Source organism: Balaenoptera borealis, assembly GCF_965194805.1.
Source record: "Balaenoptera borealis genome assembly, chromosome: 17".
NCBI lineage: Eukaryota > Metazoa > Chordata > Mammalia > Artiodactyla > Balaenopteridae > Balaenoptera > Balaenoptera borealis.
This window is the reverse complement of record NC_138876.1, coordinates 20,375,050-20,397,527: the sequence shown is the minus strand read 5'-3', so window position 1 is coordinate 20,397,527 and position 22,478 is coordinate 20,375,050. Positions and strand designations below refer to the sequence as shown.

General features: G+C 40.1%; 1 protein-coding gene across 3 annotated transcripts in view; it reads right to left on the bottom strand.

Annotated features, from left to right (window-relative positions):
* Nucleotides 1-22,478, bottom strand: part of SAMD12 (sterile alpha motif domain containing 12) — a 488,950-nt gene that overhangs the window by 41,298 nt on the left and 425,174 nt on the right. For 2 of the 3 annotated variants that reach the window (XM_082364474.1, XM_082364475.1), the window contains exon 5: nt 9,547-9,632. In XM_082364474.1, coding sequence (XP_082220600.1) covers nt 9,565-9,632 — 68 coding nt within the window. In that variant the 3' untranslated portion in view covers nt 9,547-9,564. Of the gene's footprint in view, nt 1-1,187; nt 9,633-22,478 lie in introns of those variants that run through there. The other variant, XM_082364472.1, reaches the window with a different exon arrangement.

Sequence of the window (22,478 nt, the reverse complement as noted above, 5' to 3'; positions counted from 1 at the left end):
GAACAAAGCTCACAAATATTTATGGGAGTATAAAAATACACAGAACCCAACAAGGTAAAACTCACAATATTTAGAGATTAATCTAACAAAAGATGAATAATACCTGTATAGTGAAAATTATAAAATGCTGCTGTGGTTCATTTAAGCAGACATGATAAATGAAGAGATATACTCTGCTCATGGATCTGAAGGCTTGGCATTACAATACATCTATTTTCTCCAAGGTGATCTTATAAATTCAATACAATCCCAGTCAAAATCCATAAAATTTGTATGGAAATTCAATAGACTGGCTTAGGGCCTGCGCAGATGGGGAGAGGAAGCAGGTGGAAAGGAGGGCCTCAGGACTGTGGAGTTCTGGAGTTTGGAGCCCTTTCTACAGGACAGATGACTGGAAGTGGGATGGCAGGGTCAAAAGAGAACAATTAAAACATGCCCTGAGCAGAAGCAAGAACTATAATCCTGCAGCCTGTGGAACAAAAACCACATTCACAGAAAGATAGACAAGATGAAAAGGCAGAGGGATATGTACCAGATGAAGGAACAAGATAAAACCCCAGAAAAACAATTAAATGAAGTGGAGATAGGCAACCTTCCAGAAAAAGAATTCAGAATGATAGTGAACATGATCCAGGACCTCGGAAAAAGAATGGAGGCAAAGATCGAGAAGATGCAAGAAATGTTTAAAAAATATCTAGAAGAATTAAAGAACAAACAGAGATGAACAATACAATAACTGAAATGAAAACTACACTAGAAGGAATCACTAGCAGAATAACTGAGGCAGAAGAACGGATAAGTGACCTGGAAGACAGAATGGTGGAATTCACTGCTGCAGAACAGAATAAAGAAAAAAGAATGAAAAGAAATGAAGACAGCCTAAGAGACCTCTGGGACAATATTAAACACAGCAACATTCGTATTATACGGGTCCCAGAAGGAGAAGAGAGAGAGAAAGGACAAGAGAAAATATGTGAAGAGATTATAGTCGAAAACTTCCCTAACATGGGAAAGGAAATAGCCACCTAAGTCCAGGAAGTGCAGAGAGTCCCATACAGGATAAACCCAAGGAGAAACACACCGAGACACATAGTAATCAAATTGGCAAAAATTAAAGACAAAGAAAAAGTATTGAAAGCAGCAAGGGAAAAACAACAAATAACATACAAAGGAACTCCCATAAGGTTAACAGCTGATTTCTCAGGAGAAACTCTGCAAGCCAGAAGGGAGTGGCATGATATACTTAAAGTGATGAAAGGGAAGAACCTACAACCAAGATTACTCTACCCAGCAAGGATCTCATTCAGATTCGATGGAGAAGTCAAAAGCTTTACAGACAAGCAAAAGCTAAGAGAATTCAGCACCACCAAACCAGCTCTACAACAAATGCTAAAGGAACTTCTCTAAGTCGGAAACACAAAAGGAGAAGAGGACCTACAAAAACAAACCCCAAACAATTAAGAATATGGTCATAGGAACATACATATCAATAATTACCTTAAACGTGAAAGGATTAAATGCTCCAACTAAAAGACACAGACTTGCTGAATGGATACAAAAACAAGACCCATATGTATGCTGTCTACAAGAGACCCACTTCAGACCTAGTGACACATTCAGACTAAAAGTGAGGGGATGGAAAAAGATATTCCATGAAAATGGAAATCAAAAGAAAGCTGGAGTGGCAATACTCATATCAGATAAAATAGACTTTAAAATAAAGAATGTTACAAGAGACAAGGAAAGACACTACATAATGATCAAGGGATCAATCTAAGAAGAAGATATAACAATTATAAGTATATATGCTCCCAATATAGGAGCACCTCAATACATAAGGCAACTGTTAACAGTTATAAAAGAGGAAATCGACAGTAACACAATAATAGTGGGGGACTTTAACACCTCACTTACACCAATGGACAGATCATCCAAAATGAAAATAAATAAGGAAACAGAAGCTTTAAATGACACAGCAGACCAGATAGATTTAATTGATATTTATAGGACATTCCATCCCAAAACAGCAGATTACACTTTCTTCTCAAGTGTGCATGGAACATTCTCCAGGATAGATCACATCTTGGGTCACAATCAAGCCTCAGTAAATTTAAGAAAATTGAAATCATATCAAGCATCTTTTCTGACCACAACACTATGAGATTAAAAATGAATTACAGGGAAAAAACCGTAAAAAACACAAACACATGGAGGCTAAACAATACGTTACTAAATAACCAAGAGATCACTGAAGAAATCAAAGAGGAAATCAAAAAATACTTAGAGACAAATGACAATGAAAACACGATGACCCAAAACCTATGGGATGCAGCAAAAGCAGTTCTCAGAGGGAAGTTTATAGCTATACAAGCCTACCTCAAGAAACAAGAAAAATCTCAAATAAACACTCTAACCTTACACCTAAAGGAACTAGAGAAAGAAGAACAAACAAAACCCAAAGTTAGCAGAAGGAAAGAAACCATAAAGATCAGAGCAGAAATAAATGAAATAGAAACAAAGTAAACAATAGCAAAGTTCAATAAAACTACAAGCTGGTTCTTTGAGAAGATAAACAAAATTTATAAACCAATAGCCACACTCATGAAGAAAAAGAGGGAGAGGACTCAAATCAATCAAATTAGAAATGAAAAAGGAGAAGTTACAACAGACACCGCAGATATACAAAGCATCCTAAGAGATTACTACAAGCAACTCTATGCCAATAAAATGGACAACCTGGAAGAAATGGACAAATTCTTAGAAAGGTATAACCTTCCAAGACTGAACCAGGAAGTAATAGAAAATATGAACAGACCAATCACAAGTAATGAAATTGAAACTGTGATTAAAAATCTTCCAACAAACAAAAGTCCACGACCAGATGGCTTCACAGGGGAATTCTAACAAACATTTAGAGAAGAGCTAACACCCATCCTTCTCAAACTCTTTCAAAAAATTGCAGAGGAAGGAACACTCTCAAACTCATTCTATGAGGTCATCATCACTCTGATACCAAAACCAGAGAAAGATACTACAAAAAAAGAAAATTACAGACCAATATCACTGATGAATATAGATGCAAAAATCCCAAACAAAATACTAGCAAACAGAATCCAACAACACATTAAAAGGATCATACACCATGATCAAGTGGGGTTTATCCCAGGGATGCAAGAATTCTTCAATATACGCAAATCAATCAATGTGATACACCATATTAACAAACTGAAGAATAAAAACCATATGATCATTTCAATAGATGCAGAAAAAGCTTTTGACAAAATTCAACACCCATTTATGATAAAAACTCTCCAGAAAGTGGGCATAGAGGGAACCTACCTCAACATAAATAAAGGCCATATGTGACAAACCCACAGCAAACATCATTCTCAATGGTGAAAAACTGAAAGCATTTCCTCTAAGATCAGGAATAAGACAAGGATGTCCACTCTCACCACTATTATTCAACATAGTTTTGGAAGTCCTAGCCACGGCAATCAGAGAAGAAAAAGAAATAAAAGGAATCCAAATCAGAAAAGAAGAAGTTAAACTGTCACTGTTTGCAGATGACATGATACTATACATAGAGAATCCTAAAGATGCCACCAGAAAACTACTAGAGCTAATCAATGAATTTGGTAAAGTAGCAGGATACAAAATTAATGCACAGAAATCTCTTGCATTCCTATACACTAATGATGAAAAATCTGAAAGAGAAGTTAAGGACACACTCCCATTTACCATTGCAACAAAAAGAATAAAATACCTAGGAATAAACCTACTTAAGGAGACAAAAGACCTGTAGGCAGAAAAGTAAAAGACACTGATGAACGAAATTAAAGATGATACCAACAGATGGAGAGATATACCATGTTCTTGGATTGGAAGAATCAATATTGTGAAAATGATGATACTACCCAAAGCAATCTACAGATTCAATGCAATCCCTATCAAATTACCAATGGTATTTTTTACGGAACCAGAATAAAAAATCTTAAAATTTGTATGGAGACACAAAAGACCCCACATAGCCAAAGCAGTCTTGAGGGAAAAAAACGGAGCTGGAGGAATCAGACTCCCTGACTTCAGACTATACTACAAAGCTACAGTAATGAAGACAATATGGTACTGGCACAAAAACAGAAACATGGATTAATGGAACAAGATAGAAAGCCCAGAGATAAACACACGCACCTATGGTCAACTAATCTATGACAAAGGAGGCAAGGATATACAATGGAGAAAAGACAGTGTCTTCAATAAGTGGTGCTGGGAAAACTGGACAGCTACGTGTAAAAGAATGAAATTAGAACACTCCCTAATACCATATACAAAAATAAACTCAAAATGGATTAGAGACCTAAATGTAAGACGGACACTATAAAACTCTTAGAGGAAAACATAGGAAGAACACTCTTTGACATAAATCGCAGCAAGATCTTTTTTGATCCACCTCCTAGAGTAATGGAAATAAAAACAAAAATAAACAAATGGGACCGAATGAAACTTCAAAGTTTTTGCACAGCAAAGGAAACCATAAACAAGATGAAAAGACAACCCTCAGAATGGGAGATAATAGTTGCAAACGAATCAACGGACAAAGGATTAACCTCCAAAATATATAAACAGCTCATGCAGCTCAATATTAAAGAAACAAACAACCCAATCCAAAAATGGGCAGAAGACCTAAATAGACATTTCTCCAAAGAAGACATACAGATGGCCAAGAAGCACATGAAAAGCTGCTGAACATCACTTATTATTACAGAAATGCAAATCAAAACTACAATGAGGTATCACCTCACACCAGTTAGAATGGGCATCATCAGAAAATCTACAAACAACAAATGTTGGAGAGGGTGTGGAGAAAAGGGAACCCTCTTGCACTGTTGGTGGGAATGCAAATTGATACAGCCACTATGGAGAACAGTATGGAGGTTCCTCAAAAAACTAAAAATAGAATTACCATATGACCCAGCAATCCCACTACTGGGCATATATCCAGAGAAAACCATAATTCAAAAAGACACATGCACCCCAATGTTCATTGCAGCACTATTTACAATAGCTAGGTCATGGAAGCAACCTAAATGCCCATCGACAGACGAATGGATAAAGAAGATGTGGTACATATATACAATGGGATATTACTCAGCCATAAAAAGGAATGATATTGGGTCATTTGTTGAGATGTGGATGGATCTAGAGACTGTCATACAGAGTGAAGTAAGTCAGAGAGAGAAAAACAAATATCGTATATTAACGCATATATGTGGAACCTAGAAAAATGGTACAGATGAACCACTTTTCAGGGTAGAAATTGAGACACAGATGCAGAGAACAAACGTATGGACACCAAGGCGGGAAAGCAGCGGGGGGTGGCGGGGTGGTGTGATGAATTGGGAGACTTGGATTGACATGTATACACTGATGTGTATAAAATGGATGACTAATAAGAACCTGCTGTATAAAAAATAAATAAAATTAAATTAAAAAAAAATGAGGAATAAATGCCTCAAAAAAAAAAAAAAAAAAGAAATTCAATGGACCTAGAATAACCAATTCTTTCAAAATGAAGAACAAACTTTACACTTCCTGGTCTCAAGACTTACGAAGTTACAATAATCAAGATAGTGTCATATTGACATCCTTGTAGATAGATTGATCAATGGTACAAAATAAAGGGTCTAGAAACCAAAAAAAAGAGATCCACGCATGTACGGTGAATTGATTTCAATAAAGCAGAGAAAGAGTTTTGTTAGTTTCCAGCAAATGGTGTGGAACAATATACCATCCATATGCAAAAGAAAAAAAGGAATTTTGATCTATATCTCAAGCTATATACAAAAACTGACTGAATATAGATCGTAGACTTAAATGTGAGGCCTGTAACTATGCCACTTCAGGAAGGAAACACAGGAGAAAATCTTTGCCACCTTGGATTGGGCAACAATTTCTTAGATACAATACCAAAAGCATGATCTATAAAAGAAAAAAGTAAATTGGATTTCATCAAAATTATGAGCTTCTCTTCAAAAGACACCATGATGAGAATGAAAAGACAAGTCATACACTGGGAGAAAATATTTGCAGATCATATAGCTGACAAAGAGCTTGTATTCAGAATATATATAAAGAGCCCCCAAAATGTAATAATAATAATAATAATAATAATAATAAATTTGTTTAACAAATAAATTAACATTTTAGCCAAAGATTAAACAGATGCTTCACAAAAGAACACAATGGCAAATAATCACAGGAAAAGATCAACATCATTCTAAAATGTGCAAAATAACCTTTAGTGATAGAAAGCAGATAGTTATCTGGGATGGGGAGGACAGGGACATTTGGGAAGGAGAGCCTGAGGCAATTTTTAAGGGTTATGGTTCTGTTCACTATCTTGTGTGTTTCATTGATATATACATATGTCAAAATTTATCAAATTAGACACTTTAGGTGTAGCTTATTGTACCTCAATGAAGGCATTGCATAATTATCGGGAATGTGCTCTTATTGGCAGGAAAAGAAAGGAAGAAAACAAAGATGACTCCCAGAAAATGTCAAGGTTTCAACCTTGGGTGACTCCGTAAAAGAGAAGGGCGGGGAAGAAACAGATTGGTAGAGGATAATGATTTCATTTGGGACATGCTGACTTTGAAATCCTGATAGGGATATACAGGTGGAGTATATAAGCGGAATCTAGGTCTAGACTTTTTGAGAGTCTTGGGCAGCAGATAAGGATGGCAAGAGACTCTTTAAAAAAGTGATTATTGGATTCCTGAAAATGGATAAGATTTCTAAGGGAAAATGGAAGTGCATGGAACTTTGAGGAATTTCTACAAATACAGGGTAGAGGATGAGAAAAGAATAAAAGTGACATGAAAGCAATGGTTGGTAAGGTAGGAAATGTAGTAGGAAACGCAGTATTAAACGAGGTCACAAATTCAAGGCCTGAGAGGGATTCAAAGATTAAATGGTCTCTAGTATCAACCACATCATTAAAGTTGAGGAGGATGAGGACTGAGAAAAAGTTGTAGGTTATCAGTATCTGAGTTTAAAAAACAAAACCAGAACAAAACCAAAAAACCCTGCTTGGATGGGATACTAGAGACCGAAGCCTGCTTTTGAGGGGTTAAATACTGAATGGGTCTAAATAAACAGGTATGTATAACCTCCATTATTTTTAAGAATATAGATGTCAAGGAATTTGTGGAGATGCAGGGTCAATGTAAGTATTTTTTCCTAGAGTTTGGATAAAGTGAGCATGTTTTAGAGGGGGGAGAAAGCAGCAGAAGGAGAGATTGTAGATATAAACCAAGACAAGATACTACACAGTGTTTCTCATATTTGGCTACAATCAGAACCACCTGGGAGAGCTTTGAAGCCACACTGATGCTGTGATGAGTCAAATCAGAATATCTGGGTGGAGCAAAGCCCGAGTGGCTTGAGTCCTCTCAAGCCAGGGAGCAAGAGCGTGGCTAGGAGACAGGATGAGGGGAAAGGGTTTTCCCTTCCAGTGTTACACGGCCACTCTTGGCCTGGGAAACAAAGGGCTCTTCTTCATGTAAGCAGGAGGAGGGAGAGGAGACACTTTCTATAGCTCTTACCCTCTCAGCTTCCACATATAATTATTATTTGGGGTCAAGTTCAATGCAGGGAAACGTGAGCCCTTCAAAGAGAAAGTGTAATTTTAAGGCATCTCCTTTTATCCTTTCTCTGGATTTTGAAGGTTGTGCCAGCCAGTTTCTGCTTCAACTGTAACAAAGTTAGAGCCAACAGGGAGGCCCGGCCATCCACCCCAGTCAGGGGTCACCCCAAGCAATGAAACTGTGCGGCTCACGCTCGTCCCTTCTCTCCAGCTTGCAGAGGGTCAGGCTGTCTTGTCTTGCCTTAAAAACCCCGGGCTACTGTGCATTTTTTGTTCTTTCTGGTTTTGATTGATTTTTAAGCTCTTCCAACACTGTAAGCTGATATTTTTTTGTTGTTGGCAGGTAACTGCTGCCTCGCAGAGATGCAGAACAGTATGGGGAAGGGGTGTGGGCTTTAACTGAGACAGGCTAGGGTTCAAGCCTGTGTTCTACCTCTTACATGCTGTGGGCAAGTGTTTTAATTTCTCCAAGCCTAGTTCTAGGTCTTTATCTATAAAATTAGAAATAAATCATGCCGATTTTTGTGTTTGTGCATATATGAAAATTAGAGACTTTCTATCATCTATCTACCTATCTATCTAACATCTCTTTATCTATCATCTATCTATCCCCTAATGGAGGACTGAAGCATAGTGACATCGTGGGTACATTAAATACTAGCTGTTTTTATTATCCTCCTTCGTGTTTTGAAATTTACTTAAAATCTTTGAGACCAGCAGTTCTCAAAATGTGCTCCCCAAATCAGAAATATCACTATCACCTGGGAACACATTAGAAATGCAAATTACCTTACTCAGATCTACTGGGTCTGAAACTCTGTGGGTGAGACCCAGGGATCTGTGTCTAACCAAGTTCTCCAGGTGATTCTGATGCATATACTAAAGTATGAGAACCACTCTTCTAGATTATCGGGCTTGCAAAAGTAAATGGGTAATGAAAGGGGTGGGGCTTGTCCTTGGGCTTTGGAATTCTCAGCTGTGCTTTAGACAGCTGAGGTCCCTGCCTTATAGAACCAGCAATAATACACATGACAGTACATAATTCTTAATTGTTAACCTGGCATTGATTGAGCACTTGCTTTAGGCCAGGCATAGGTTTTACCCAATGGATTTTAATGCCTTTGTGATTCTCTGATTGCTTCACTTGCATTACCTGTATTTCCAAACTGACTTCCCTGCTCTCAGAGGGCAGGGTCTTACAAAGCATTCGCATATGTCATTGTGACAAATACATTATTGCCACCTGCTAGCTAATAGATAGGGTCTGGGGGACTTTTTGTCTTTTTCAGAAATGGGAAAGTTCTGAATAATGAATCAATTACTTTTTCCTTTTATGTTTTGAAGCATGATAATAAGCGACACAGTCGAGTCCAGTTTTTTTTTTTTTTTAACCTTTATCCTCTCCATCCTCCTCCTAAATCCTTGCTCTCTATTGACCTTTGGGTTTGTCCTTGAAAGATGTCCGCTGGTGTAGCATCTTGGTTTCTGGGTTGGTATGTTGGGTTTCTCAACTTCATCCAATTTCAGTTCCGTGCAATAAATAATAGCCATTTTAGCTAGAGTTTTAGCTATGAATAGCTTCTCTCCTCATAACTTCATCTTATATTTATTGCTTAAAATGATAGATTGAAAGTCATCACCTAGCAACTGGCACATTTTTCTCTTGTGGTCTAGTTACTTGTAGTGATTGACTATTGCGATTGCTTCACTGGCTCGTCCCGGTCAAAAATGGATATAACGGGTCTATAAATAGAGGTCCATTTACATACTCATAGGATTATCAGTGCAACTTACTGAAATGAGTTCATTTGTACAAAATACTTTGTCTCTCAATTTATTTCTCTCATCTTCAAAAGGAGTAGCCGATTCAAGCCTATTTAGGATTTTATACTTACAGTACTTTATTAGTTCTGTTATCTCAAACCCCAGATCTCTTGTTGGAGACTGGCTTTTGTGTCTCTGTGCAGAAAGCAACTAAAAACTGAAAGCAAGAAAGAAGACAAAAATTTTTATATCGCTTCATGTTCATTTCTCGTATAGCACTCTGTCACAAAAAATTAATGCTTTGTACTTTAAAAGAGTCTTTCCTCCCAAAACCTCAAAGAACCTTATAAATAAGTAAGCATGATTATCTACATTTACAGGTTGGAAATGATGCACAAAAGCTGTTAAAAGTGCATTGTGGGGGCTTCCCTGGTGGCGCAGTGGTTAAGAATCTGCCTGCCAATGCAGGGGACACGGGTTCGAGCCCTGGTCTGGGGAGATCCCACATGCCGCGGAGCAACTAAGCCCGTGAGCCACAACTACTGAGCCTGCGCATCTGGAGCCTGTGCTCCGTAATGGGAGAGGCCGCGACAGTGAGAGGCCCGCGCACCGCGATGAAGAGTGGCCCCCGCTCGCCTCAACTAGAGAAAGCTCTCGCACAGAAACGAAGACCCAACACAGCCAAAAATAAATAAATAAATAAATAAATTTATAAAAAAAGTGCATTGTGCATCATAGCCAAACTGAGGAAGAAGCTCCCTTTAATTAAATGCATATAAAATTAGTTGATTTGGTGTTTTAAAATATTTATGCTAGGTTCCACTATGCCTCAACAGACCGTGGATATTAACAAAGTTACAATAATGGTAAGCCCAAATTTCTCTGGTCCTTCCTTCCTTCTATATAATTCAAGATCGCAGCTTCCTGCAAATCCCCTTGTGTGTCTCTGGGGGTCCCCAGGGGGAATCCCTTCTGTGCTCGTGGACCAATGGCTTCCTCTGTTTTCACTGAGCATCACTTTCCAATCAGGTGCCAGAATGCAGTTCTCCCCCATTGCCCTGCCAGAAACCTTCATAGAGTTAACTCCGCCTCCTAGGTGCCTGAGTTGCACAGTGTCCAGTGACCTTCAGTGACATGGGAAAGAAGGCCCTCTTCCCTTTGTGTCATATTCTGTTCGGAGGCAGCCCAAGGCAGGGCATCGGGAACACTAATGTTTTGTAAGTGGCTTTGCTTTTCAAGGGAAGCAGTTGTATCACTTCTTACTTTTCCCCACGCAGAGCTGGGCTCAGAGATGTGGCCTGATGACAAACATCACGTTGGACTCAGAACCTTGCATCTTCCGTGGTCTTGTCTGATGTTGAGGTTCTATAAAAATGTTATGTTCAACTGTAGAGCCCCAAGGCCTGATTGAATCAGGCCAGGTCCTGGAGAATAGGAGCTGCTTTTCTCTTGCCCACAGATCAGCCTCCCTGACTCCACAGCTGGGTGGATGTGGAGAGGCAGAGCTTTGAATCTAGCATAGAACCTCAGCATCAGACAGGCTGGGCTGTGACCCGCATGGATCAAGACAGCAAGAGCAATCTACACTCACATCGGAACACACACAAAAATGTGGGCATCATCCGAGCCACAAACACGGCCACAAATCATTTTAATTAGAGGAGGGGGACGCGATGAGGAAGTGTGGCAAGTCTATGATTGAGTATCTGAATAAATCTTATCGGGAATGAGGGAGCGAAGGCGTGAGGCTGTAGATACAGGAGTTTTGCCTCACTTCCCGACAGCATCCAACGCAGAGCAAAGCCTCTCCCTCCTTCAGTGCTTCCCCAAATTACCCACCACCAGCCCAAATCTTAGAAATAAATCCTTTCTGACATCCCCTTACTATGACTCCCCAAGGTTCTCTAGGGTGTGCATTCTTGTCTGCTCCAACGAGCAATAAACCCAATTGATCAATTACAGCTGTGCTCCTGGAGGTCTTTGGCTGCAGGACATTGACACCCAAGTGGACACAACGGGCTCCCTTGCCCTTTGGCATGTGGTTGGGTTTGACCAATGGGAGGAATCAGTAGAAGATGGAAGTTAAGAGGAGAATGAGGTCAGGGTATTTATTCCCCCAATACCCTCCCGCTTCACCTGGAGTCCTCTCTTTCCATATTCCAGTGACCACATGGTCTCGCCCTGAGACATTGCACCAGATCTTGTTGGTTTCCCTAAGTTCTGGCCACACCTTTGTATATTGCATCTGTATTAAAAACTCTTCAACTATTCAATTTGAGAGTGCTGTCAATTTTTTGCTGGATTCTTACTGGATTCTCCTCTTTACACTCTGACACTTTTCTCTTAGGATGTGTTCTTCCCGAGATACATTTTAGTTCTCTTGCAAATAGACCTCTGGCTTGCCTGCTTCACCAGTTTGCCTGGTACATCCCAGATAGGGCAGGATCATGCTCTGAGAAGTTATCTTTTTTGCTGCTCCATGATGCTCAATTAATAGGTTTAGGAAGGACCTTCAGAAATTATTAAATTTCAAGATCAGCAGACTGGCAGGTCTTTCCTTTCTTTTTCTGACTGCTAAGTCAGAAAACTGCACACCAGTTGTGAAAATCAAGTCCCAGAGGGAAAAAATTAGGATTATGAAGACATCCATATGTAGAATAAACCCATTTTCACTATGGAAAAAAATACAAAGAATATTAAGCAAACCCATCAATGGCTCCAACCATGGATTACCTAAGAGAACAATCAACCTTAATTAACACATTCAAAAATGTTAAGCATTTTAACACTTTTTTTTCCTTTTTTTTTTTAACATCTTTATTGGAGTATAATTGCTTTACAAGGTTGTGTTAGTTTCTGCTGTATAAGAAAGTGAATCAGCTATACGTATACATATATCCCCATATCCCCTCCCTCTTGCATCTCCCTCCCACCCTCCCTATCCCACCCCTGTAGGTGGTCACTAAGTACTGAGCTGATCTCCCTGTGCTATGCAGCTGCTTCCCACTAGCTATCTATTTTACATTTGGTAGTGTATATGTGTCCATGCCACTCTCTCACTTTGTCCCAGCTTACCCTTCCCACTCCCCGTGTCCTCAAGTCCATTCTCTAATGTCTGTGGCTTTATTCCTGTCCTGCCCCTAGGTTCTTCATGACCATTATTTATTTATTTATTTATTTTAGACTCCATATATACGTGTTAGCATACGGTATTTGTTTTTCACTTTCTGACTTACTTCACTCTGTATGACAGTCTCTAGGTCCATCCACCTCACTACAAATAACTCAATTTCATTTCTTTTTATGGCTGAGTAATATTCCATTGTATATATGTGCCACATCTTCTTTATCCATTCATCTGTCAGTGGACACTTAGGTTGCTTCCATGTCCTGGCTATTGTAAATAGAGCTGCAATGAACATTGTGGTACATGAATCTTTTTGAATTATGGTTTTCTCAGGGTATATGCCCAGTAGTGGGATTGCTGGGTCATACGGTAGTTCTATTTTTGGTTTTTTAAGGAATGTCCATACTGTTCTCCATAGTGGCTGTATCAATTTACCTTCCCACCAACAGTGCAAGAGGGTTCCCTTTTCTCCACACCCTCTCCAGCATTTATTGTTTGTAGATTTTTTGACGATGGTCATTCTGACTGGTGTGAGGTGATACCTCATTGTAGTTTTTTTTTTTTTTTTTTTTTTTAATATTGACATTCAGTTCAGTAATCCTCCACTGTAACAGCTCCTTTACTTTGCAGTGAAAACTGATTTGTATATTCTTTGCCTCTGAGTCCTTGTGGGATTTGTTTTTTTTTTAAATTCAGACAGAAAGTCACAAAAATTATACTCATCCTCATCAGTTCACTCAGCTCATTGTAGTTTTGATTTGCATTTCTCTAATGATTAGTGATGTTGAGCATCCTTTCATGTGTTTGTTGGCAATCTGTATATCTTCTTTGGAGAAATGTCTATTAAGGTCTTCTGCCCATTTCTGGATTGGGTTGTTTGTTTGTTTTTTTCTTTTTTAAACCAGGAACAGACTGACTACAAAGCCCAGAGTACACAGTAGACAAATTTCCTTTCGAGGAAGCTACTCCAGGAGGAAGTGCAGATCCTGGCACAGTATTCTGAGTTTCAGCACGCTATTTCTTCTCCTTGTGACTTAGTTTGGCTCTATAATTGTTTTATCAAAAATGATACACTTTCTTTTTAAATATGTGATTTTAAAAAGCTTTCCTGCAGATGCAATTGTTTCCAAATTACATGTTGGGGCTACATTTCTTTGCTCCTGTGGGAATACATCTTCATTCCCATAATGTTAGTCAGTATGAAAATAAGATTTGCTTAAAGGAAACTGTTTTATAGCCATGCTTCAGGAACATGTGGAGTCCATTAGTCAGACACAGCAATGTTATCAGAAGAATCCTATGACCCCAAGGGCTCTTACAGGGAGAGCTAGGGATAGTTCTCGATGGCTTTAGAAGAGGCAATATGTACAGTTCTTGAAACATTTTAATTGTAATTTTAAAAGGATGAGGAAGACAATAAAAGGAATTCCCTACTTCTGTGTGTTACCTCCAGGACTCAGCTGCATTTTAAATAAACACATATATTATCTAGTTAAAATAAACACATATATTATAGAGATTAAAAGTTTTGCATGAATTTAAAGATTAAACATGGGGCCTTCAAGGAAATTTCAGGTTTGTAGTGGGCTGTTTGGCCATGCTCTCAGACCCTGAGGGAACATTTAGACTTTTGCATCTGCTATTAGGTAATATCTACAAGTTATACCTGTTTTACAGAGCGTGATCAGTTCATCTGAGATTTGGAAATGGTCAAGTGACTTACTAGCTGTGTAAGGCAAGTTACTTAACCCTTCGAAGCCTCAGTTTTCTTATCTGGGGAAACAAGTATACACTGAGCTTAAAATCTTCTTGTGAAGATTAAATGCTACACATGCTGAAAGAGTTTAGCACAGTTCTGGGCCCAATATATCCCACTATTACTTTTCTTATAATTATTGCAGGTATTATTAATCTAATATTTTGATTTGAAAACTAATATTCCTTACAAAACACGGAGGGGACTTAAAGTGATCTTTAGGATGTCATATTCTATGGGTTGATGTATACTTTGCAAATTCTTTTTTCTAGAAATACATCAGATATTTCCCAAACAATAAAAAAGATCAATTTAATTAATTATAAACGTTGGAGGAGTATGTAAGGCATGCTAATACAAAAATAAACCCAACCCTTACATTTCTGGTTAATTGATTTCAACAAGGATGCTAAGACAATTCAATGGGGGAAAGTAGTCTCTTTAACAAATGGTTCTGAGACAACCAAATATCCACATGCAAGACAATGAAGTTGGGCACCTACCTTCACACCATACACACAAATGAGTCAAAATGGATCACAGACCTAAATGTAAGTGGTAAAATTATAAAAGTCTCTGAAGATAACATGGGAGTAAATCTTCATGACCTTAGGTTAGGTAACAGTTTCTTGGATAGGAAGCTATGAAATAATTGAAAAAATATATACTGGTCTCTGCCTCCTGTTCCTGGCACAGAGCTTCTAAAACCCTTGTAATTTCCTAAGTGATAAGTGCACTAGAAGCATCTTTTGTTCTAATGTCTGGTCTTTGACCCTGGTTTCTGACCCAGAGCTCCTAAGTCCCTTGGAATTTCATGGGTGGTAGAAGCATCTTTTGTTCTAATGAGACAATGCTTGGTCAGTTTCTGGGTAGGAGTTGGTCACCAAAAGACCAAGCCATGATTACAAGCTGGGTACTTTCAGCCCTACCCCTATTCTCTAGAAAGGGGAGAGGGGGCTGGAAGCTGTGTTAACGATCAATCATGCCTATGTGATGAAACCCTCACAAAAATCCCCAAAGTACAGGGTTTGGGGATCTTCCAGGTGGGTGAACACATCTGTGTGCAGGGAGGGTGACACACCCCAGCTCTATGGGGACAGAAACTCCTGTGCTCGGGACTCTCCCAGGCCTCGCCCTGTGTATCTCTTCATCTGGCTGTTCATCCGTGTCTTTTATCATATCCTTTAGTAATAAACGAGCAAACGTAAGTACATTTTTTTCTGAGTTCTGTGAGCTTCTGTAGCAAATTAATCAAACCCAAGGAGGGGATTGTGGGAACCTCCAATTTATAACCAGTTGAGCAAAAGCACAGGTTACCACTTGGACTTGAGATGGGCATCTGAAGTGGGGGCAGTCTTGTGGCACTGAGCCCTTAGCTTGTGGGATCTGACACTATCTCCAGGTAGATCATGTCAGAATTGAGTTGAATTGTAGGATACCCAGCTAGTGTTGGAGAACTGTTTGGTATGCGGAAAAAAACCCCCACACATCTGGTGTTAGAAGTGTTGTGAGGGTGATAGTAGTGTGAACAAAAACACAGTAGGAAGAGTGAAGTGAGTTTTTCCAACTCAACAATGAAAGTACAAGTGACAAAAGAAAAAATAGAGCAATTAGACTATACCAAAATTGAAAACTTCTGTGCTACAAATGATACTATCAAGAAAGTGAAAAAGCAACAGACAGAAAGAGAGAAAATATTTGCAAGTCATATCTCTGATAAGGGACTTGTATCCAAGATACGTAAACAACTCTTACAGCTCAACGAGAAGACAAATAACAAAATTTAAAAATTGTCTAAGGATACAAAGAGACATTTCTCCAAATAACATATACATATGACCAACAAGCATATGAAAAGATGCTCAACATTATTAGTCATTATGAAAATGCAATCCAAAACCACAATGATATACCACTTCGTACCCACTAGGATGACTATAATGAAAAATTCACACAATAACAAGAGTTGGTGAAGGCACGGAGAGACTGCAACTCTCACGTATTGCTAATGGGAAGGTAAAATTTTTCAGCCACTTTGGAAGACAGTCTGGCAGATCCTCAAAAAGTTAAACATAGAGTTACTATATGACCCAGCAATTTCAATCCTTGGTATATACCCAAGAGAAGTAGAAACATACATCCACCCAAAAACTTGTAGATGAATGTTTTAAACAGTGTTATGCATAATAGTCAAAAGTGGAAACAACCCAAATGTCCATCAGCTGATGAGTGGATAAATAAAATGTTGTATATTCATACAATGAAATATTTGGCAATAAAAATGGAGTACTGATACCTGCTACAACATGAATGAACTTTGAGAACATTATCCTATGTGAAAGAAGTCAGTTATAAAAGATCATGTATTGCATAATTTCATTCATATGAAATGTCCAGGACAGGAAAATGTGTAGAGATAGAAAGTAGATTAGTAGTTGTAAGGGGCTGGGGGAAGAGGAGATTTGGAGTGAAAGGGGAGTGACTACTGATGGGTGCAGAGTTCCTTTTTTGGGTGATGAAAATGTTCTAAAATTAGGTTGTGGTAGATGGTTGCATAGCCCTCTGAATATATTTTAAGACATTGAATTGTGTACTTAAAATAGGTAAGTTATGGTATATCAATTGTATCTTAATAAGGCTTTTTAAAAAAGAAAGGAAAAAGCTCCCAAACAGATCTTGAATGTAGACTTTCTAGTCAGATTCCTCAACATAGGTTTCTAAAATATAAAATGTATATTTGATCATTGCATTGGTTTAGCATAGCATTATATTGTACAGCCAAGTCTGCAAGCCTGTTTGAACAAGTTGGAGACCACTGAAAATTTGGATGGGCATGTAATGACCTGAGTTGAATCTTGATCAAAAGGCATTCTAGTCTATCTAGTGGTACCATTGGATTTTTTTTTAAATTAATTAATTAATTAATTTATTTATTTTTGGCTATATTGGGTCTTCGTTTCTGTGCTAGGGCTTTCTCTAGTTGCGGCGAGCGGGGGCCACTCTTCATCGTGGTGCACGGGCCTCTCACTATCGCGGCCTCTCTTGTTGCGGAGCACAGGCTCCAGACGCGCAGGCTCAGTAGTTGTGGCTCACAGGCCTAGTTGCTCCACAGCATGTGTGATCTTCCCAGACCAGGGCTTGAACCCGTGTCCCCTGCATTAGCAGGCAGATTCTCAACCACTGCGCCACCAGGGAAGCCCCCTGGATTTTAAAATAAGTGTCAGCTCTTAGGAGTTAGGCTTTCTGTTCCTTATTTAAGATAGAAATGATGCTTTTCAACCAGCTCCCTTTTCCTACCAGACAAGTGGTATAGTATTGACTCGTGGTTAAAAGTGCAACCTCCTTAAGTGAACAACACTACGCCTTGCACTGCTCGAAATTTTTTTTCCAGTTTTTGCTTTCTGTTCAAGTATTGACTGAAACAGGCCTCTGTGCAGCTTACAAGGTGTTAGGCATTGTCAGGGTGCAATGTTAGAGCTCTGGGCCATCCACTGTAATGGGTTGACTGTCTTTATGCAGGTGCAGGTGCAGAAGGGCAAGCTGGTGGATTAAGGAACAGAAGTACTTGCCTTAAAGGACCCAGAGGCTTAGCTCAAAACCAGTGCCCCTAGGACCTCCATCTCAATGACAAAATAAGTTGTCATTGTGCATTACAAGGCTCTATCTTTTAGAGAAGTAATCTCTGTTTTCTGTGATAGACTATTTTGGGATGTGATATTGACATATATATGTGTATATGTATACATATGAATATATAAGTCATTTGGCAATTAAAAATGCTGCCTGCTAGTAATTGTAATATTTTTAGATGGTTTGATGTATAGTGAAAAGGGTACATTATTTTGAGTCAGGGAAATGGAGTTCAAATCTTAGCTCTGCCAGTTAAAAGTGTTGGACCTCCTCTGTCGACAGGCTAATCATTTTACCTGTCTTGTAGGATTTACCTGAGGGTTTCAATGGGGCAGTGTTTGCCAAAGTGACTTTATGAAATGGAAAGAGCCCTCACAGTCACCTTGGTGGTATGTGGACTGTCTAATGTCCCCACTGAGACTGAAATCTCCTTGTTTTTGTAGCTCCCCAGGGATGATTGTGGACACTCAAGTCAGATTTGCTGATTTTTTGGCTGTTTGGGGGCCCTTTGATTGTTGGGGGGGGTTGGAGGTGGTCAAGGCACCTGTCCCTGACTCATCCCTAAGGAGCCTGGGATATGGCATGGGTTGAGGGTATCTGAATGGGTTGTTCATTTAACAGCTCTTAATTGAATGCTACTTTGGTCTAGGTGCTTGGGATAAAGTGGTTTACCAGACTGACAAAACTGCTCCCAGGAGCTTACATTCTAATGGAAAAAGAAGATCCAATAATTGATTAAATAAATAAATACATAATTTCAGAGAATTGAGAAAGATAAAAATGAAGATAAAATAAAGATAAAAAGATAGAAATTAGGTATGGAGACTATATTCTCTTTTTATTTTGAACAATTTCAAATCTACAGAAAAGTTGAAAATGACTATTCAATTAACACCCATTTTCTCATTGCCTAAATGCAACAATTATTAACCTTATGCCACACTTGCTCTCTCCCTCTTCTATGTGTGCACATCTTTGTATGTATGCATATACACGTACGTATATATGTGGTTCTTGGTGTTGAACCATTTAGGGTAAGTTATAGACATCACTAAACTATCTCTAAATAGTCCGGCAAATATTTCCCAAGAATAGGATACTACCTGTATACCCACAATGCCATTAGGACTCTCAAAAATTTTAATCGTATACAATAACATTAATACGGAGTGAAGTTCAAAACTTCCTCAATCGCTGTTCTTCCCCTCTGGCACCCCCCAACTTTTTGTTTGTTTTCTCAACAAAACAGAAGGTTGAGAAATAGTTATGTGATGATCTGGTATGTGAGCCTTCTAGGCATGGAGAACAGCAAGGCAAGAGGCCCTTTCAGAAGCCCAGGTGGTAGATATTCATACAGGTTTATATGCTGCCATCTGGTGTAACCACACTGCCATACACTTTTCTCAAAACCTCTCATCCACCTGTTCCTACACTGAATTCAAACTCTCATAAATGTGAAAATTTGAAACCATCACACGGAAGCACTTCCTGTCAATCTGCAATCTAGGTTTGACCATCCAGGTGTGTTCAGGCAATTTCATGAATCTTTTCTTATTTTTTTATCTCCTTATTTTATAAAAATAAGTGGAAAATGAAGCAATCAATGTTCCGAGACTAGAGTTAAGACCTGTAAGCTCCATCAGTATAATGTAGTTAAGACCTGAATTGATACTAATAATGTCAAAAGTGGTCAATCTTATTTTAAGCCAATCAATTCCATGTTCCATTGAGAAGGAAGAGAAGAAAATTTAAGATCGTATACACAATTATAGAACTGTTTCCTGAAAAAGTGAAGGGCAGTTAAGAATGACATACTTCTTTTTCGCTCTTTTGGAAAGAAGTACCATCTCATAGGGCCTACCACATGATTTTTCAAACACTTAAGACTTTTTACACATTTCTCATATTGAATCAGTCAGGGTAACTAATGCTAAGTGCCACAGCAGACAACTCCTGAAATCTTGGCTTATGCAATACAGTTCTATTTTTTGCTCATGTAAAGTCTGACGCAGGTGGAGCATCTCTTTGTAGCCTCACCATCTGGCATGTATGGCGTCCAAAGTGGTCTTGGGTGCCCGGCAGAGAAGGACAGAAGGAGGCACTCTGGTGATGGTTCATCGCTTCTGCCAGGAGCCTGGGCGAGTATCATCACTTCTGTGGACAGTTTGTAAGTGCCAGCCCGTCCTGTGACTGGGCAATAGAGGGGAGTCCTTGGGATAATTGGTCAGAATCAGCAGTATCTCCACGGGTATTATATGTGAAAGTAGGGAGCTCTCAATAGTGAAGTCTTCAGGGACCCCTGATATGATTGGCCACTCCAGTAGGGGTAGTGTTTGGAATAGAAGAAAAGACATCAAAAGCATTGTCTCTTCTTAGCACTCCCTTCTGGAAAGCTGTCTTTTTTCCTTCCCCTTGGCCTCAGGTTTCCTCCTCTACCTTTTGAAGACCAACTCCTTACTAGAGTAGCGCCAGGTGAAAGAGGTCTTCTGCCGATAGCTGAAGTCAAGTTCTGGTTTAAGCCAGCAGAGGCAAGAGAGGGTTTATATCGTTCACAGTCTGGCTCATGCAGATAGGGGTCAGGGAGGAATTTGGGATCAAAACTGTGGGTACAAAGAAGGTGTGGATCGATGTGCATGATTCCTAACGCTCTCAGATTCCTGCAACAGCGCAAGGTCACAAGGCAGCCTTTGGGCAGTCCAGACCAGCATCTCCCATCACCACCTGCTGTCGTCCTTGAAGATGAGAATACAAATCACGTGAAGAGCTAAATTCAGAAACACAATTCGTGGCTCAAAGCACAGTTGCATTGGAGGTTAAGCCCAGTGAGTGGCAGCCTGAAGGAGCCACTGTCAGCTGGACTCAGCCCTGAGCAGCCTTGCAGACTGGGCAGTAGCAATCGGGGTCTACGTCAGCCCCCTTCTCTGCGGCTCCTGTGGGGAAGCCGGGCGCTGAAACGGCCCTCTGGACAGGGTGTCAGCCAGCTCTGTCAGCCTGCTGTGCTCTGAATCTATTGCTCTTTCTCTTAGGATCAGTTGAGGAACGGGAAGACCTGTCCCCTTCTTACTCATGGCTGCTGGCAGGGAGAGGCTGGCTGGAAATTCTTACTACTCGCATTTGTTTTTGTGGCACTTGAGCTATAGCAGGTGAGAGACAAAGGTTTTGAGTCATACAGACCTAAACGGCAGAGATAGTTAATACTCACAAAGATCCACGTGCATGTCCCATCCCCCCGGGTCAGTCCCTATCCATGGGCAGAGCCAGGGGACTCGTCCTGGCTAGTGAGTGATGGCTGTGAACATTCCTCTTCCTCTGCTCTATAGGCCTGGAATCCAGGTCTTTCAGATACTAGAAACTTCACTGGCGGCCTGGGTCCCTGGGGACTGTCGCGAGTACTACGCGAAGCAACTTGAGTTAGGCACGGAGGGTAAGTAAAAATTACTGTTTTGGTGCACTAAGCTGTTAGCATTTCAGATTTTACGACTAATGCAGGGCTTACAACCTCATCTTGGCTCTGCCATTTGTTATTTCTGGCCTCCATTTTCTCCTCTGTCAAGTGGGGCTAATATTACCCACTGCGGAGACTGTCTGGTGTACGCGTCTGCCCTTCATCCATTCCCTCTGGGCGGTGCTCCTCGTCCTCCCGCTCTGTGAGAGTCTCGTGGAACTGTCAATTCGGTGCTCCTCATCCTCCCACTCTGTGAGAGTCTCGTGGAACTGTCAATTCGGTGCTCCTCATCCTCCCACTCTGTGAGAGTCTCGTGGAACTGTCAATTCGGTGCTCCTCATCCTCCCACTCTGTGAGAGTCTCGTGGAACTGGCAATTCGGGCCAGCCAATTAGAGGGCTACATTCTCTTGGATACACAGACTGGGCCAAGCGGTAGGCAAGTGACCCAAAAATGAGTCTACTTTGAGGACAGGCTTGGATAAGACAGGGTCTCTTTCTGTGTAAGCCTGGAGCTGTGAGATGCCATTTTTCCCACTCAGAGAAGAAAGCAGATGCTGAGTAGAAAGTGGATACTGAGAAAGATCCATCTTGCCCTGAACTTTTTCAATACATCATCCAGTCAACCAATCAATCAATCAATCTCTTTCTCTCCTCTTTTCCCTTAAGGTAGTTTGAGTTGAGCTTTAGTCACTTGCAACTGAAAGAGTCCTGATCAACGTCCCTACCTTGGAGAGTTATCACAAGGATTAAGTATACAATACTTTAGGGGCTTCCCTGGTGGCGCAGTGGTTGAGAATCTGCCTGCCAATGCAGGGGACACGGGTTCGAGCCCTGGTCTGGGAAGATCCCACATGCCACGGAGCAACTAGGCCCGTGAGCCACAACTTTTGAGCCTGCGCGTCTGGAGCCTGTGCTCCGCAACAAGAGAGGCCGCGATAGTGAGAGGCCCGTGCACCGCGATGAAGAGTGGACCCCGCTTGCCGCAACTAGAGAAAGCCCTCGCACAGAAACGAAGATCCAACACAGCCGAAAGTAAATTAATTAAAAAAAAAAAAATATATATACAATACCTTAAAGAGCCTGCCATATTACAAGCGCTCCAAA